The sequence below is a fragment of the Diabrotica undecimpunctata genome, chromosome 1, assembly GCF_040954645.1.
Source record: "Diabrotica undecimpunctata isolate CICGRU chromosome 1, icDiaUnde3, whole genome shotgun sequence".
Lineage (NCBI taxonomy): Eukaryota > Metazoa > Arthropoda > Insecta > Coleoptera > Chrysomelidae > Diabrotica > Diabrotica undecimpunctata.
The window spans coordinates 149,385,191-149,403,527 of NC_092803.1; the positions used below are offsets into that span (position 1 = coordinate 149,385,191).

At 32.8% G+C, this 18,337-nt stretch overlaps 1 protein-coding gene across 3 annotated transcripts in view; it reads right to left on the minus strand.

Moving 5' to 3' along the window:
- Positions 1 to 293: 293 nt before the first annotated feature.
- LOC140432347 (sorting nexin-29) overlaps positions 294 to 18,337 on the minus strand; it is a 54,923-nt gene continuing 36,879 nt past the window's right edge. For all 3 annotated transcript variants that reach the window (XM_072520188.1, XM_072520186.1, XM_072520187.1), the window contains 5 exons: positions 13,798 to 14,055; positions 13,360 to 13,552; positions 9,593 to 9,765; positions 6,733 to 6,860; positions 294 to 3,705 (listed from right to left, as the gene is read on the minus strand). In XM_072520188.1, coding sequence (XP_072376289.1) covers positions 3,618 to 3,705; positions 6,733 to 6,860; positions 9,593 to 9,765; positions 13,360 to 13,552; positions 13,798 to 14,055 — 840 coding nt within the window. In that variant the 3' untranslated portion in view covers positions 294 to 3,617. The remainder of the gene's footprint in view (positions 3,706 to 6,732; positions 6,861 to 9,592; positions 9,766 to 13,359; positions 13,553 to 13,797; positions 14,056 to 18,337) is intronic.

An 18,337-nucleotide genomic window follows, 5' to 3' on the forward strand; every position in this document is an offset into this window, starting at 1 on the left:
AGATATTTTCCAGATCTTGGCCACTTGAGTTACTCATTTGTTAATTGCATTATATTTAAACAATCTGCATAATCTAGGAATAAATTATGTTTGTACTGATCTGTTTGATGGAACATATTTTATTTGACCGTGTAGTTTTAAAACTTAATGTGTTATTTGTATGTGCAAGCAAGGTGAACAAATTTGTCGCTACATTTAGGGTCCCTTTTGAGTGTAGAGCACTTAAATAATTAATTACTAGAGAAAGAACTAATGACTTATTTTATGGTAGGGATATTTTATCAATAAAACAATTAAACTATTATCTCCTTTTACTTATTTGGCATATTTTCTCTATAATAAACATAATAAAAATTTATATATACATCTTTACATAATAAACAATATTTGTATAAAATCATAATATCGAAGATAGGAAATTTTCAGGTTATTAAAAGTTATTGCGATGATTTCAGATCTTAGTAGTCTGACCAAAGAGCAAGATATTTTTAATAAAAATCACCTATCTAGCAAGATATACATAGATGCTGTTTGGACAGACTACTGTATTTTACTAAATGTTAATATAACATAATACATATTACAGTATATTTTTTCGAGATGTTTAATATTCCATATCGTTATTTTCTTAAATATCACATATGGAAAACGATTTCGAAAAAAATACAAGTTTAAAAATTAAAAATTCGTTAAAAAAAAACTAAGCTGTTAATATAGTTTTTAGTAGAGCATAACTTAAAAGGGACTACCCGAGTTTGAACTCTAAATTTCAGTATACAATTAGGGATATATCAGGGATATAGAGGGACTATTCTTTGAAAAATATTGTGATAATAGTTGTTGAAACTCCAGCTGACTGTCGTTCGATTCGTTTCAGTGGGGCACTCGATATTTGACAATTAATCGCCAAATCCCCACGACACCCACGGCAGAAATTTTAATTTGTAATTTCAGATTTTATTCCACCCTTACGCGTCCAAAAACTCCACATGTTGACAAGTGAACATATTAAGTAGTTAACAGTACATAATTGTATTAAAATTAAAGATATTAATAACACCCAAATACGTTCTAAGAAACCGCAAAATTGACCACAAGAACCAAATTCAACATAACAAACAACTTATTAACTAATGATAAACGGTAACTGGTAAAAAGCTAAACTCGACAAATATATGACTTGCATAACAGAAAGTCATTATGCTTTCAATTTACCACGCAAAACCTGGTGAACACTAAACACATTCGGACCTAACACGGTTCTTCTTCCTGATGTCTATCCGTGACAAATCATCATGGCAAACTTTTAACTTGTCTGCAGCAGCGCGGAAAAGCTGCACAGATTTTGAGGCACCAGGTTTTGGTCAGTATCTATCGGTTCTTCTGAGGACCTTCTCATTTGTGACTCGGTCAGTCCACGGGACTTAAGTATTCTCCGATATAGCCACATCTCTTCATTCGAGGTCTAAGATTTAACATAAAAAGGACAGAAAATACGTAGCATCGCAGCATTCTTACTTTTATACCAAAAGAGAGGTTGTAGCTCTTGAAGAAGGCCCCCATCTGGTTGAAGGTGGATATAGCTTTTCCGATGCGCGCTTTTATCTCCTGGTACACAACATGGTAACGTGTGCATATTATTAACACAAATCAGGCAAATGACCAATCTTTATTATCCCAAAGATTTAATGTAATATTTAATTAAAAGTAAATATATAGATAAATAAAGATATAAATATATAGATCTTTTTAAAATGCACTTGACCTCATATAAAAATAGTGAAACTCGGATAATCATTTTTATGTTGTGCTTTACCAAATTAGACAGCTTTCTTTTTTGGAAATATGTTATCGTTAGCAACGCCAATTCGCCAACGTAAGTTGGGTGAGCCAAAATTGTTCATATATACTTTAAAACTAAAAATAAAGTATTCATAAAGAGTAGCGGGGTTTGTTTTTGTGTTGAGGTTGTATCGGGGCAATGTAGGAGCTCCGGATATGGATAGCAAAGCGCACTGATTCGTGGAGATTCAGTAGAAATTTAGTCGAACCCATAAGACGCATCGTTCTTTTCTATGTACGTGCCTTTACCGAAATTGTGATTCCATCGTTCGCGTTTGTCACGTGCGAAATATCATTCTCAGAAATTGGATTCGGATGTTCGAGAATACCGGATCAACTGTGAGAATTCAAGTTTTATGCGACTTAAAACTTGAATTCTTAAAACTTAAAGCTCTTATTTCTTTAGCTCTATGTCGCTCACGACATAGAGGTAAAGAAATAAGAGCTTCGGTTAGCTCATCATTCTATATTCCCAAAAGAAAATAAGCATTGTCTTTGCAGTTGATTTTAAAGAAAGATTTACATCTGAAAGATCTATGGAGCCTCGTTCGTTCACGAACTGAAGGATGCTGCGATATTACAGAGATTCATTAACTTTAAAAATATTCTGTTTAACGACGAAAGTAACTTTCATTTAAACATGCAGAAATGTCGCTATTTGGTAGAGGAGGATCTTAACAGAAATATCAGCGACAACTTTATAGCTCAGAGGTCATAATCTGGGCTGCAATATCCGATAAAGGCATCATCGGTCCGTATTTCCACGGAGAACAATGTGGATGACCACTCACTGTAAATAGTGAATGTTACTACAAAATGCTAAGAAGATTGTTTGTCCAATATTTGGAAGAGGTTAAAGAATATAACTAAAGAACATGGTTCCGGCAAGACGAAGCCACTTAGCATACTTATGACCTACCAATGTTTGCGGTAAACGAATCGTTCCCTAACAAAGTAATTTCTCGTAGAGTCATCATTAATTAGCCTTCCAGATCTCAGTTCTATAGACTTTCTTGCAGAGATACCTGAAAATTAAGATATACGACAACAAACCGACGAATCGGACGTAATCGAAGCTCAATATATGAAATTTTTGACATTCTGAACAATTTTATGTGTTAATTCATTTGTCATCATTCTGGCCAATGTGAACTGTTGCGTCAGTAAGCTGAGAAAGAAGATCAAGTATGTACTGCAAATAGTCCAAAAACGGAGCCGAAAGCTCGACAGGGACAAAATCGAAGCGTCTTAACTCAGAGACTGGTTTACTTAGAGCAAGTTTAGTATTTATAATAATACTAATATTAGTTTTTTGTTTAATTTTTTTCAATCGCCACAGCATTTAGTCCTCTCACACATCCATACTTCTCAAAACTTTTTAAGGTTTTTTCACCTCTATGATAACGCAAGCACTGTTTACATTACTTGAAGGATTAAACGTACCGTAAGAAAATATAAAAACATTTTAATTTATAATAACTTAATCCTTTTAATTTAAATAAAATATTGTTCACAAACAATAACATGTTTCCAAATATATTGCTGGGGTATTAACAAACTCTTTTTATTTATATAACAAACAATACGAAATTGTTTAAGGATTTAAGCATCATTTTTTAAATCCCTGATAGATTATATTAAAACCAGAAATCATTCGGGACTTCCCCGAAGATATAATTATTCCAGTTACGTGATGTAAACATTACTTTATCGCTCTAATTAAACTAATCTCAAATAATCTCAAATAAATATAAAATTAGTTAATGGAATTATTATTAAAGACCTGAGTGATTATTGGTATTAGGAGCTGTATTTCTTCGTATAGGATTGGCGTTTTTGTGGTGGATGTCTTCTCGTTGGTCCCTACAACATTAATATTTATATTAATCTATAAACTAAGTTCAGTGCATAACAAAAACAATACATCAAAATAGTCTGTCTAGTTTTAGTAGTTTTTCAGAATTTAGTACTCAAAAAACAATAATTTACATTAAACATCATTGCATTTGCATAAATCTGTGACTGCAATGACTTAATTTCATGAATTTGTTTTGAGTTAGTACCTAAATTACCCCCAAAGGGATTATCAGTTTCAATGCTTAAAAAAAAGACTCGGCGGTAAGAGATTTTTGCCTAGTTGCGGGACAAACGACACTAAAAAATAAAATATTTTTTCTTTATCCAATAGCCCATAAATTGCTATAAAATTCAAGTTTTAAAAACCTACTTCATTTTATAGTTAGTTTTATTTAAATCCCTATGAATTTTGCACTAGCTTTGGAAATGTAATAATAATCTAATGAACAATGTTTACAATGTACCTAAGTAACTCTGGTAATTCATTTTATAATTGTCATTATTTTTCAAAAACACTAACTCTTCAATAAACAATATAACTTGTAAAGTGCTATGATATTGGAGTTGTTTCAAACATTTAATGAAAAATATACAGATGTATTTGTTACCCGAGATGGATTAAAAAATTATTGAAGAAATTGAAGAAAAAAAAAATAGAAAAGACGCACAATGAGGATGATGATGCAGCTACTGCTCTGGCTATGCATTCAGAAAGTCTTTCACAGGCAATATTCAGCGAAAACAAAAGTCATTGATTCAAACCGAAATTTATTCATACCTACCAAGATTGTAATTATGATACGAGACTTGACTATTATACAATCATTGATGAACAATTTTTGACTGACCTGTTCTTTCACTACAATATTTTATTTTCTGATGAAGCAACGTTCACGATCAATGGAACCGTTTCATCCCAAAATTGTCGCTATTGGGCTAGTGAAAATCATTATTACAGGGTTCAAAGTTATGGTTAATTTACTAAAAAGGTAAATATTTGACGAGCTGTTTTACATGATCGAATAATCGATCAGATCGAATAATCGAAAGAATCAAAGGCATCAAATATATTTTCAGTATGATGCTGTTCGTTATATTGGACTTTTAATAAGAGAATGGCTACATGAATATTTTCCTGAACGATAGATAGGACTGATATTTTTTCCACCTCGATCACCCGATTTAACAAAGTTTATTTTTTTTAACAGAATGTTTACGAAACAAATTTAAACCATAGTATTGTGGATCTGAAACAAGCAATATTTAATGCAGTAACTGAAATCACCCCAGACATGCTAAGAAACGTTTATACAGAATTTAGAATGGAGAGATATTTTGAAGTTGATGTCGAGGGTATGTCGAATGGTGTTTTTATTTACTGTTAGTTTTTCTTCATTATTATTTTTGTTATTAATTATAATTAAAATTATGATTAAGGCATGGCAAGGCAGCTCATTACAAATGTAAATCTTCAAATAGAGGTTAAGGGTTACGGTCAAGGCCATAAACCATTGCCGTACGGATGTAGTTGAAACCATTTTTTTTTTTTTTTAATTTAGTTTGATGGCCTTGGCTGGGCCAGACAAATTTAAAGACAAACAATTACAATCAGAGGAATTGCATTAATTTGTTTAGTTTCATATACTTACCCCCATGAAGTTAAAAACTCTTAATACTAATAGTAATAAAATAGAAAGCACGAATTTTGTAAAAGTTTTCTCTTAGGCAGAACTGCCTGTATTTTCTTTCAGCTCTTTAATTTTTTCACGATGCAACTTCTCTCTTTTAATAGTGGTACTATTTTTGGATTTATAAGGCATATCTATACTAATACATTGGTAGAATATTTTGTCTCATTAGGGAATAATCCTTTATTAATGACTTTGACGAATTTCATAAATCATCTTTGGGGTACCTGCCTACCTAACGACCAAGGGAAAGTTGTTATGAATTGGATACCGTCCATGTTGTCAGTTAGCAGTTTAGATCAAGCGTTAAAATAGCATCATCGTTTGAATTTATTGCTGCTAAACTTAAAAACGGCGCGTATTCTCAGAGAAAAAACTATTGTGTTAAATGCTCATGACTCTCTTGTTCAACAACCTTTAGCAATGGTTAATAATGTAGTGATTATGTGCTCCGGTATGACAGGTGTCAGTGAAAGAACCATTTACAGATTTTTAAGTGAAGGAAAACAAGGAAACATTACTGAACCAAAATTACATCAGTGAAAACAATAGAAATTAATGACTTCCATACAAACGTCCTTCGGAGAAAAGTTCATTCGTTCAATTTAAACAAGGAGATTCCTACGTTGGATACAATATCAAAGGCAATAAGAGATAATAATTTTCCTCACTTTGGCCGAGATAAGTTATGTAAATTACTCAAAAAAATCAGTTTTTGCTATGAAAATCAAAGAAAAAACCCGCATTGAATGATATAGAAGAGGTTATTTGTTGGCGAAGACAATATTTAAGCACGATAAAAAGATTTAGATTAGAAGGAAGATGCATTTTCTATTTAGATAAAACCGGGCTAAACGAAAATCATAACGTTTCAAAAGTATGGGTAGATAAAAATAATACAAGTTGTCGGCAAGCCTTTTTAGAAGGATATTACCGGTTTCAATGCTCCCGCAGGAAATGGTCGAATATTAATAATCACGCATATTGGTAGCGAACATGGTTTTGTGAATAATGATTTATTTGAGTGCGATTCAAAATCCGCTAAAGATTACGACGAAAAAATTAACTCCGATGTTTTTGAGGATTACTTTTCTCAAGTATTTAATTTTCTACCAAATAATGATGTGGTTGTTTTCGATAACTACAGCTACCGTTCAAAATTAATTGTGAAGAAAAATAAGGTATAAAAATAAGATATAACTTAACATACAACACATGGAAAGATATTACTAATTATAGGATATACACTATATATTGAAACATGTGAAGAGAAGGAACTAACAAAAAAAATTACTTTCGATGGACTCTTGTTCAAATTCGTACAAATAAGGGAAATGCTACTTACTTAAAAAATGATAAATGCTGTTCTAGTAGGAACCTACAATTGCATTGAGCTAGTTCTGGCCAATGAGCTATAACTCGCCTAAGATATATTTGTAGCCGTTTTCTTCTATCTTCAACCAATGTAGAATCCTACAAAATTTAAAATTAATTACATTTAAACATATACTCTGTTCAGATAATTTTTAGATTAGATAGAAAACTGCTACGTTTCCAATACTATTGTTACGATAAATTATATTTTCATATTTAACCTGTAAACATGTTATTATTCTAACAAGAATGTTCTCGTAGATTCTCTGAAACCAGTCTGGCACCCCCTTTCTTAGAGAAAGGTCAACCCCGCTGCGAGCCACGATAAGAACGGTCTTCCTCCATGGTGTTCGAGTCAATTCAGGTCAACATCTGTCTGCTTCGAAGGGATTCCAGAACTAACGGCTGTTTGGTATAAATACGGGAATTTTCATTGTGTGAGTCAGTCGAAAAAAAATTGTTGTATCGAATAAGTTGTATAATAAATTAATATAAATTATTGTATTTTTAGTTAATTAGAATAAGTGTAGAAGACTGTAATAAATTAGAATAAGTGCAAATAAAGATTAAATAAACTAAGTGTTAGAACATTTTTATAATAAATAAAGATAATAAATTAGATTAATAAAAATATTACACTATGTTCAATCAACAACAATCCTATGTTCAGTAGTGCTCTACATTGAGAATTGTAGAGTGTACACTAACGTTTATTTTAAAGTTATTTATAATCTTGCAGGCCCAGTTTTCAACATAAAGCTACAGTTGCGTCCATGGTTCTTTACCCGTGCGTCATTAATACCTGGTGAGATAAAACACATACTTTGTATCTAGCATCATTGTCTTCCACGCATGAAACTAAAGACAAACCCGCTATCGCCTGAGTACAATTTGTGACGTTTCTGGTTTGTTTACTTGTGGCTGTTAGTTTGTTGGATTTTTTGCTGTTTTTTTATATTCATATTCCACAAACAGTTCTTTTCACAACTAATTTTATATTGGAGTTTAAAATTTTATGGTAAGTGTATTTTATTTTGCAATTAATTTATATACAAGGTTAACCTCATTCACACAGTTAAGGAATGGTTTTGTTTAAGTTTCCGCAAAAGTGAAAGAAATGACAAAAAGAAAATGTTTTATTTAATTTTTTTAGGTTATGCCTGGAAAAACTCTTACCTCACAAGCACAAGAACTCGTTTTAAATTTAATCGAGTACTTTGAATTAGAAAAAAGGAATGGAAGACCATAGAAACCGTTGTCATCTGTTCAAGAGGTACAAAAAGTAAATTTTCAAATATGCACTATTATAAATCTTTAATATTGAGAAGAATATATATATATATATATATATATATATATATATATATATATATATATATATATATATATATATATTATTTATTTTCCAACTTTATTACATAACAAAATATTTAAATTAGAAACTTTTTATTTTTGGTTTTTTTCAATTTTAATTAAAAATATTGATAATATTTTAACTTTATGGCCTAGATCATACGTGGCCTCAGATCACAATTCACTTATCATTAGATTACACTCATCCGTAAGAATATTAAAAGACATCAATCAAAGAATCCCTACAATAGACACCTCCGCCGCGGAGATGGAACTTGAAGAAGAAGAAGATTCATGTTTCTAGAATTTTGAAGTATTGCGTTAAAAAGACACGTCTGTTTTTCTTAAAACGCGCCAAGCACTTTTCGAGAAATTTCGTGAAAATTCGTTTGTGGCCTGCAGTAAGTATATGCGGCATCCATCTTGCTCAAAGCTTTTTTATATTGAATTTCTGGCGCAAGGTGTGACCACCACGTTTCTTTGATAACCTTGAAGAATTAGCTATTTCACGTATCTTTATAATAAATGTCGTATATTCTTATGATGTTTATGGGATTGATTCTATCAAGAGTCCCATATAGTGGAACTCCAGGGTAGTTTACGCCTTGTAAGTGGTTAATTACTTGAACACACTAGATACTCATAATTCCGTTTATTAGTTCTCTAAGTACAATAACAGATAGTACTCAGTTGACGGATGACAACAATAACTTCGACCGTTCTCTGAATTCTTCATTCTTAATAATAATCTTACTCCCGTGATTTCCAGCTATTTTACTCATGTGCGTTTGTTGATTTACAGTCGGAAGCTCATTTCTTCAGGGTGGGGATTGAAGCTGAAGAGGAGTCACGCACAAGTCGCAAATTAACTGTTTTAAATAATTGCCTACAGTCAGCTGCTGCCTGGAATGACTTGCAATTTTACATGATGTCTATTAGCACGTGTACCAACGAGCATTTAGCAGACCGCTTTAGCAGAAGAGTGGCAGTAAGGTCCTTCAAAAAGGTGTTTAAAAATGCTGCAATGATATCTGAGATAAAATTGAAGACTATGTACTATCATGACTTTACCGATTGTTAGTAGATTGATAGTCATTGTTAAACTGATTAATAAAAATCTCAGTAATAAGTGTGATAAGCACTATATTTCCTAATTATTATGGTTAACTTTTCATATCTTAGTTTATCCAATTGATATGGTCAAAAAGAAAGTTACAATAATGGCTAAGCGATAAAACATTATGTTTTGATAAATATAATGAGTCAAATCATAGATAAACTGTTACATGAAAATGTAAATAACTATTTCATTATAAATATTTTTTATTTTCATATATTATCTAGCTATGTACTGCAATATATCAATCAAGACTGTGAATAATTTGTTACAATTTCATAATTGATAACGTACAAAAAGCATCTTTTATATAAAAAATCAAATTTTGTCGTATCATTAAAAATCAAAATTATGTACGTACCTTTTTCCGAAGACTTTTCTTTGGTGGAAAATCAAAAGTGCCTACAACAGGATCTAGTTTCTTCAGATCCGTATGTAACGCATGGAATTGAGCGTATCTCCTATAAATATTCCACTCATCGTTTCCGGCTCTCAAAAAAATTTGATAGACGTGATGAGAATTTGACCCAGTACCTGCAATTAAAGAAAGAAAAAAATATTGGTATATGTGGCAGCAACTGTCAGAGTCCAAAATGAGCTCACTGGAAACTTTACGATAGCCCAAGGATTAAAGCAAGGAGACGGGCTGACACCGACACTATTCAACCTGACCTTAGAATATGTGATATGACAGCTGAATATAGGAAGAGGTAATCTACTAACAAATAAATCAATACAGATTGCCGCCTATGCCGATGATATCAGCATCATGTCTCGCAGAACAGAAGAGGCGGCAGAAATATATTCACAATTAAAATCAAAGGCAAAAGAGACCGGACTAGAAATAAATATTCAAAAGACAAAAAAGTTAACACAGGCAAGAGCTAGGGGAAACAGACGCACAGTTGAATTAGAGGACGATATTGAAACGGTAGAAAGTTTCACATATTTAGGAGTTACATTAAACACGGATGGAAGAAGAACCAGAAATCCAAAGAAGAATAGTAAAGGGAAACAAAGCTTATTTTTCACTCGATCATGTGTTTCGCTCCAAAAACACACACTGGAGATCGAAAATCAGGGTCTACAAAACTATTATCAGACCAATAGTATGTTATGGAAGCGAGACATGGGTGATGACAGAAGAGACAAAAAGAAAACTGGAAGTATTCGAAAGAAAAGTCCTAAGAAAGATATTTGGACCTATTAACGAAAACGGAATATGGAGATCCAGGTATAACCATGAACTCTACCAACTGTTCAAAGAGACACCGATCTCAGAATTCGTTAAACTTCAGAGACTTCGCTGGGCTGGTCATGTAGTAAGAATGGAGACAGAAAGATTGCCGAAAAGAGCCCTTGATAGTAAAATGCAGGGCGCAAGACCAAAAGGAAGGCCACGGAAAAGATGGGAGGATGAAGTGGCAGCGAACGCGCAAAATTTGCTAGACGTGAGAACTTGGAGAAGATCGGCGCGGGACCGACAAGGTTGGAGGCATAGTTTGGAGGAGGCCAAGGCCCGATTTGGGCTGTAGCGCCATTGGAGAGAGATATGTGGCTGCAGATTGCACTATATCTTGACTAAATCTGTTATAGATAGTGTAGATATTGTAATTTATTTACAGTCTTCTAACACTAAAAACACAATTAATTTATAACATTTATTTACTTAACCGTGTACATTTATATTATCGACTGATTCTTAAATCATTCGAATCACATCGAATCTCAAGGCGGCGTTAAGTCTCGCTTCAAACGTTCGAAACTTTCCGAAATATTTCTAGACACCTAGTAACTTCAAAAGATCGAGATCTTTATCAAACGCCGTTAAAATCGTCGATCAGGGGCGTATCAAGTGTTTGGGTGTAACAGTAATTTAATGTCAGATTATTATATTGTACAATTATTATAATCGTTTTTACCCCACTATAAAGTATGACATGTTTCGCTCTATTTGAAGCACATCAAATAGTGGTAGGTGGAATGCGATAGATAAATCGACCTCGATAAATCTCTTTGCAAAATGGATTTTGAAAGATTTGATGTGACTTAGTATAAATTTTTGCATTTTGCATTTAGCTGTGATTGTACTATCTTAGCATACAGTTGGGAAACCGTTCAAGGTATTTTAAATGGTAATTCGTGTTGTCCATTATGAAGACACAACTATTTTGAATAACCTACAGAAATTTTTAGTACTCCTCCATTAAGTCGGCGTTAATTTCTTCATGGAAATCAATTATAATATTTTGAAAAACCAAAAAAAGCGGAAGAGATTCATGAACAGCGTGATCATTTTTCCGATAGCATACTCATTAATCGAAGGATCGTAAAATAGCGCTAGATTTGATCGGTTTCTTTGCGGATTCTTCTTAAAAAATGTCCTCTTTAAGCAAATCTGAAGGGTACCGTTCGAAATTTTTTGGCAGAAATTATTTTAACAAATTCCAAAAATAACCTTTTTTTTGCTCTGAAAAACATTATTTTAAATAAAACACTTGATTGAAATCGAATGTTTAAATAAAAATAATAATTTGCATGAGTTTTCAATCCTTGAAAAGGGGTATTTTTGCATTTTTCAGAATTTAAATCGCTTATAACTCGAAAAATATCAGCTTAAGATAAAAATGATAAGAAAATATTTTTGTTTAAAATGACATAAAAAACTAAAAAAATGTTTTCCGGGAGAAAAAAAGGTGATTTTTGGAATTTGTTTAAAAAATTGTTTAACAATTTCTGATCAAAAATTTCGCCCGGCACCCTTCAGATTTGTTTAAAGGGGACATTTTTGAATAAGAATCGAATAAGAAACCGAATCAGAAACATTTTTTCTAAGGAAGCAATCTCACAATATGAATAAGTTCTACAAGTGCTACAGTTATACTTGGTTATACCAATCCCATTTTTTTTAAATGCTATTTTTAATCAATATACTCTACCAATAAACACGGGGCCCAAACTAACGAAGGAAATAACATCAAGACTTAAAGTGACACAAAAGAGCAATGGAACGAGTGATGATATATCTATCGAGATTAAGCAAGAAACGAGTGGATAAGAAACAAAACAAAAGTAGGAGAGACAACATAAACTTACTGAGTATATTTAGGAAAAAGGAATCGACGAAGGCTAAAACAAGGTAGTCTGACCTAAAAAAGATTGAATTGGATAACGGAAGCGCAGGATAGAAACAAGTAAAGACTCATGAAAGAGGCCCATGTCCAATTCTAGATGTTAAGACTAAGACAGATAGAGAGAAAGAGTAAAAAGAAAGATCCACCCCTTTGGGCTACATCACAGAACGTTTTCGGACTAAAAAGTCCATTATCAGTGTATTATTACCAGGTGTACATGAGTCAAGACACTAATATCTGGGTAAAAACCCTTAAAATTGTACAACATTTATTATGTTACATTTTTGTACCATTTTAAGGGTTTGTACCCAGATATTGAGTGGCTTGACTCATGTACACCTGGTAATAATACATTGATGATGGACTTTTTAGTCCGGAAACGTTCTGTGATGTAGCCCGAAAGGGTCTTTTTAATTATATATCTTTTATAAAGGATTTTTAAATAAAAAAGAAAGATCATTTAGACAAATAGACCACAACATATTTTATTTGAACTAAACTTGGATAAACGCATGTCATAAACATTCTAAAATTGGGTCGAAAGACTCTAAAAAAGCATTCTTCCGCTACGTAAGTACCGATCATTTTTACCGAAATTAAGACGATTTCTGAATTTTTTAATCAAATAAGAGTGGAGATTATTATCATGAAAAAACGGACGGTGAATTGTTTAAAACTGTGTTTTATTTAATTTGCCACGTTTGGATTAGTCCGTAATAGTTATGAAAAATGCTGCCTACCATTCCATACTATAAATGAATTTCATAGATTTACTTCAACATTCATAGAAATTACACAATTACAGATATATTGTACTACATCACACTGATGTAAAAACCACTATAATTCTAGGAAATTAAAGTTGTATACGAGTACACTTCTTAAAAGGGTGTATCAAAGGATCAGTCTGTTCAAATTGTTGCTACTAGTGTTATAAGAAGAAATATAGCCAATATAATATTATTTCTTCATTAAGTTATAAAATATTTTTTACCTGTCAAAAACGCGGAGGGTATCCAAATGTTGACACTACCAAAGTTGCCTTCACTATTCAACTCATCAGAGGGCATGGGACCTCTTAGGGCTTCCAGTTCTCCCCTAAGTCTTTCCAATAACGATTCTTTTTGACATATATTCTGTTGGAGCATGACGTTGAAATCCATCAGTTCTGCGTGCATTTCTGCAACCTAAAATGTCCAATTTTAACTCCTAGTTTCAACAAAACAACTTCTGATGACATACTACAAACATTACAACATCTACAACAGTAGATGCTTCACTGTTGTGTTAATGAATAACTTTTATGTATGCAAGATTAACCATACATTAGTTTTCCATCGCAGTCTTTAATCAGAAAAATAATTTCTTTATGATACATAATAGTTTCTTCATTAATTTAAAAAATGAGGAACTAACTTCAATAATAACCTACCTGCACTAACTTTTTCTCAAACATTTTGGCTTCCACCTTATAATTTGGTTGCGCTTCTATTTCCAGATCTTCAAGAATGTCACTAATCTCATCATCGTCATTTCTGAGCATTTGTATAGCGCTTAGGTACTTCTTGACTTGGTCCTTTAACGAATCATTCTCTTTCGTCAACATCTCGATCTTCTCTTCTCTTTTGTCTATCTCTTCCTTGTTTTTAGTTTCAACGGCGCTCAATACTGCGCTAATATCAGTAGGAAGCTGGAATAGAGAAAAGAGTAGTAAAGAAAGTAAATAAAAATGATGTAACTAGAAGTAGGTTTTTGAAAGAACTCAAAAAAGGTATAAATTAAAAAATGTGTATTCTGTACAGTCCTTTTACAGTGCCTTATTTCTTTCTAATATGTATAGTTGGAAGTAATAAAGAAGCTGTATGTCCGTGATTAGTTCTCAGAGAAAATCAACAGAATGCATCATTCACATTTTATATGTACAAGTATTAAATTAGTCAACATTTAGAAAATCGTAAGATAAACATATTCGTCATAACAGAAACAAAAAAGAAACTTCATTGAACTAAATATTTTCTGGCTGAATGACTAATGTCTATGCCATTAAAAAAAAAAGCAAACGAACAAATAGTAACAATATTAAAATTTGATAGTCGTATTGCAATTATTGGCGTTTATGCTACTGAAGAAGGTAAAAACAAAGAAACAACAAATTTATGCAAATCACTTAAAAATATGCAATAAAACACACTATGCTATTATTGGACTTGATTTAAATTTATTCAACCGAGTCCAACTAGACCAAAGGACGTCATACATTTCCTCTATGATAGAGATAATCAATATTAAGAGATAACAGATGATATCGAAACGTGGACGGACCATGACCAAAGCAAACGAAGAAAAGCTCAGACGCTTTGAACGAAAAATATTTAGAAAAATTTTCGGACCTCGCCATGACATCACCACAAACCAGTATAAGATCAGAACCAATATCGAATTAAAAGCACTCTACAATGACGCCGATATTGTCCAAGAAATTAAATTACAGCGACTAAGATGGGCAGGCCACGTGCACAGACTGCATAACGATAGACTTGTAAAACTGGTATGGGAAGAGATTCCCACAGGCAAAAGACCACTCGGACGTCCCAGAATGCGATGGAGAGATAACATCCAAGCAGATCTCCGGAAAATGAACATTCCATTTGACCCTAGGTTGATGGAAGACCGAACAAATTGGAAAAAAGTTGTACAGTCAGCCAAGACCCACCCAGGGTTGTAGCGCTACGTGATGATGATGATGATAACAGATGATATAGTAAGGAAAGTACGCAAAATGAGAGGATATAGGATTGACGAAAAGGAAATAAAAATCTTTGTTATGCAGAAAACGCTGCGTTGATTGACGAAAACGAAGATGGCCCATAACGACTCCTAGATCACTTTAACCTTACAGCCAAATCGTTCAACACAAAGATATCAGCCGCCGAAACAAAATGTATGACATCAAATACACCTGTAAGATGTAAACTCAAGGTGAATAGACCGATTATCCAGCAAGAGATGAAGTTTAAATAACCATAGAACAATCACGACACGGCGACGTTAAAGCAGAAGTAAGAGAACGAACAATGAGGTCAATAAAAATAGCTGGCTGTCTAAACAATACAACATGGCGTAGTAAAAACATTGGCATCGAGGCTAAATAGAGAATATACAAAGCTGCTATAATGCCTATAATGATATTACAACGCAAAGACAACCAGAAACGACAAAAACCAAAAGATTGTCGGAAAAAACAGAAATTAAGGTACTTCGTGGGACAGCTGGAAAGACTCTTCTAGGCAGGGAAACAAGTGAAACCATAAGGAATACACTTGGTGTTTAAGATATTAATGGTTGGGTGCTAAACAGGAAAAAAGAGCGGAATGAACATATTAGCAGAACGGAAGAAATAAGAATGGTCAGAATCGCTCAAGATAAATCACAAACGAGCCGGAGAAGTATAGGCCGAACCCGAAAAAAGTGGAGCGATAATCTGAGACACTTCATTACATAAAATTGAAAACAACCAACAAGTTTTTAGACAAAGATGCTCATACATACACACATAGGGAGTGCTCGAGGATGGAGATCGATAATAGACTAAAGGTTCCACTATTTGGAAGAGTGATTTCATTGTTTGAAGGCAGAGAAGTGGGGAAATGCGTATGAAAATCAAGTGGCATACACTCACTTTTATTTCAACGTTAATTATTATATATATTTCAAATATTATTTGTTCAAAATAGGCTACAATATATTTATTTACAGGTTTTTACGGACGTTTCGATCTCTATATCCTATATCGTCGGTAATTGTTCTAGTTTGCGGCTATGATATGGCACATTGTCCATAACAACCACAGACCCAGGTTCTAATTTTGTAAAGATTTTCTTAATCCAGCGCTCAAATACTTCGGAAGTCCTTTCTTCATGATAATCTCCTGTTTTTATTGACATAAATTGAAACAAATCATCATCAATGATGAACCTGTATCACTTCCTATATGGGTAACGATTAAACGCCGACCCTTTCCTAATGGAGCTTTTAATTTAGATGTAGACCGCCTTCTATAAATGCTTCGCGTTTAAAATGAAAAAGACAGCAAAGATTTGATTTCACGTTCAAAGCGTCTATGTATCTATTGATACGTATTTCGACTTAATAAGTCTCATCAGAATAGTTATTCATAGCCGTTCTTAACGTGAAAAATAATCTTCTCTGTCTTATAAGGAAGCAACAATAACATGGCTTCGTTATGGACGCAATAGCCACATCTGATAGAAAAATCGGTAAGATAGTTTCGAAACAAAAAAACAGTCAAAAGTAAACGCTTCGCGTTTACTTTTGACTGTTTGTGTAACGTTTTACATATCGAATGTTCATTTCGCCCATAGTCCTGATTAATACTCTACGAGATATTTTGGATAAGAAGTCATCATTTCGAGCTCTTGAGAAGTTTTTTCAGTGTTGGAATTTCACTTCTAAACTAAAATGAATGAATTTTTCGACGTATAACATTTCTTGTCTCGTCGTCGTCCAAAACAATGTTTTTTCTACCTCTAGTTTTATGCCGATAATTCCTTCATAAACGTTTCGTATCATTACCTTCTCTTCTGACGTTACATTTTCCGTCGCTTTTGCGGCTTTTCAGGTTTGGAATCAACATCAGATTTTGTTGTCTTCTCTTGGAACAACTCGGTTGTTCGTCCATTGTATTTCAATAATCACAGAATATAACTAAAAACTCACTATAAAACGACAAACTCCAATAACACTGGGTTTATCACCACAAATATATTGAAGTATCAAAAAACCTTAATTCTATACCTACAAATGTTTTTTTAAATTATTACATGCTTCATTTTCTACTTTTATTGGTTTTTTTGAAGAAAAAAAGTGATAGTTTACAACCTTAAAAACAATAAGCACATATCGGCATATGTAGGATAGATTTTGATGTGGAGTATAAGTAGAGCTTATTTCCAAAATTTTATAAAAATCTATGCGTCTTCAAAGAAATATGCGGAGGTTATACCTCATTTTTACCTTGGTTGACTGGACTATATGTATCTGTACATTATGGGCATGATGTAGAGAGGAAGGGAGGGCAAAAATTATATCGATAGGTATAGTCCTATCAGAGATCTAAGATAGTCATTAATATTTATTATCGATAAGTGTCTACCGCATGGCAGCGGGGGATTGCCTCTGGACAGGATCGTACTTTTATTTTCGATTTGCATTACTTATTCGATTGTTAGTTGTGTTTAAAAGCCGGTCTTTATCATTGTCTACTAAAGTTATAATAGTTGCAAAAATATTTACATACACTACATTCACATATTTACAAAACTTTATCATTTCTAAATAGAGTACAAAAAGAACAGAGGCAAAAATATTTTAGAAAATTATTTCCCAAATTGAGGTGTGTCTAAAAGCTGGTATACCGTTATCAACTGAATTTAAAAATGTTTACATAAATTACGTATACATAGAAAGTTTACCATTTATAAATACAATTCAAAAAGTACTTACATTTAAAAAAATTACACGGGCAAGTCAGTTTCACTATCACTGTCGTTATCTAGATCTATAATATTTTTTTTTTGAACAACCTATCTGTAGTTTTCCAGTTGTCATTGGTTATTTTCTCTATTTCTAATTCAATTAGACGAACCACAGATGCATTTAGGGTAAGCGAAACATTACTTCTGATTACCGATGCTTTTAGCTCATGCCATACGTGTCAATAGGATTGAACATGCAATAGTAAGGAGGAAGTCTTAATATTGTATGATCCATTTCTTCCGCCAAACTGTCGCAATAATATGGTTTTCTGATGGAAAATGATTTTAAAGTTTCAAGTAATTGTTTTTTAGAATAATTATCTTCATAATACATATCACTTTAAAGAATATATTCCTGGACTCTAAGTTTGGTGTCATTAGAACATGGAACTTTATTCGGCCTACGACTGTGGTAGC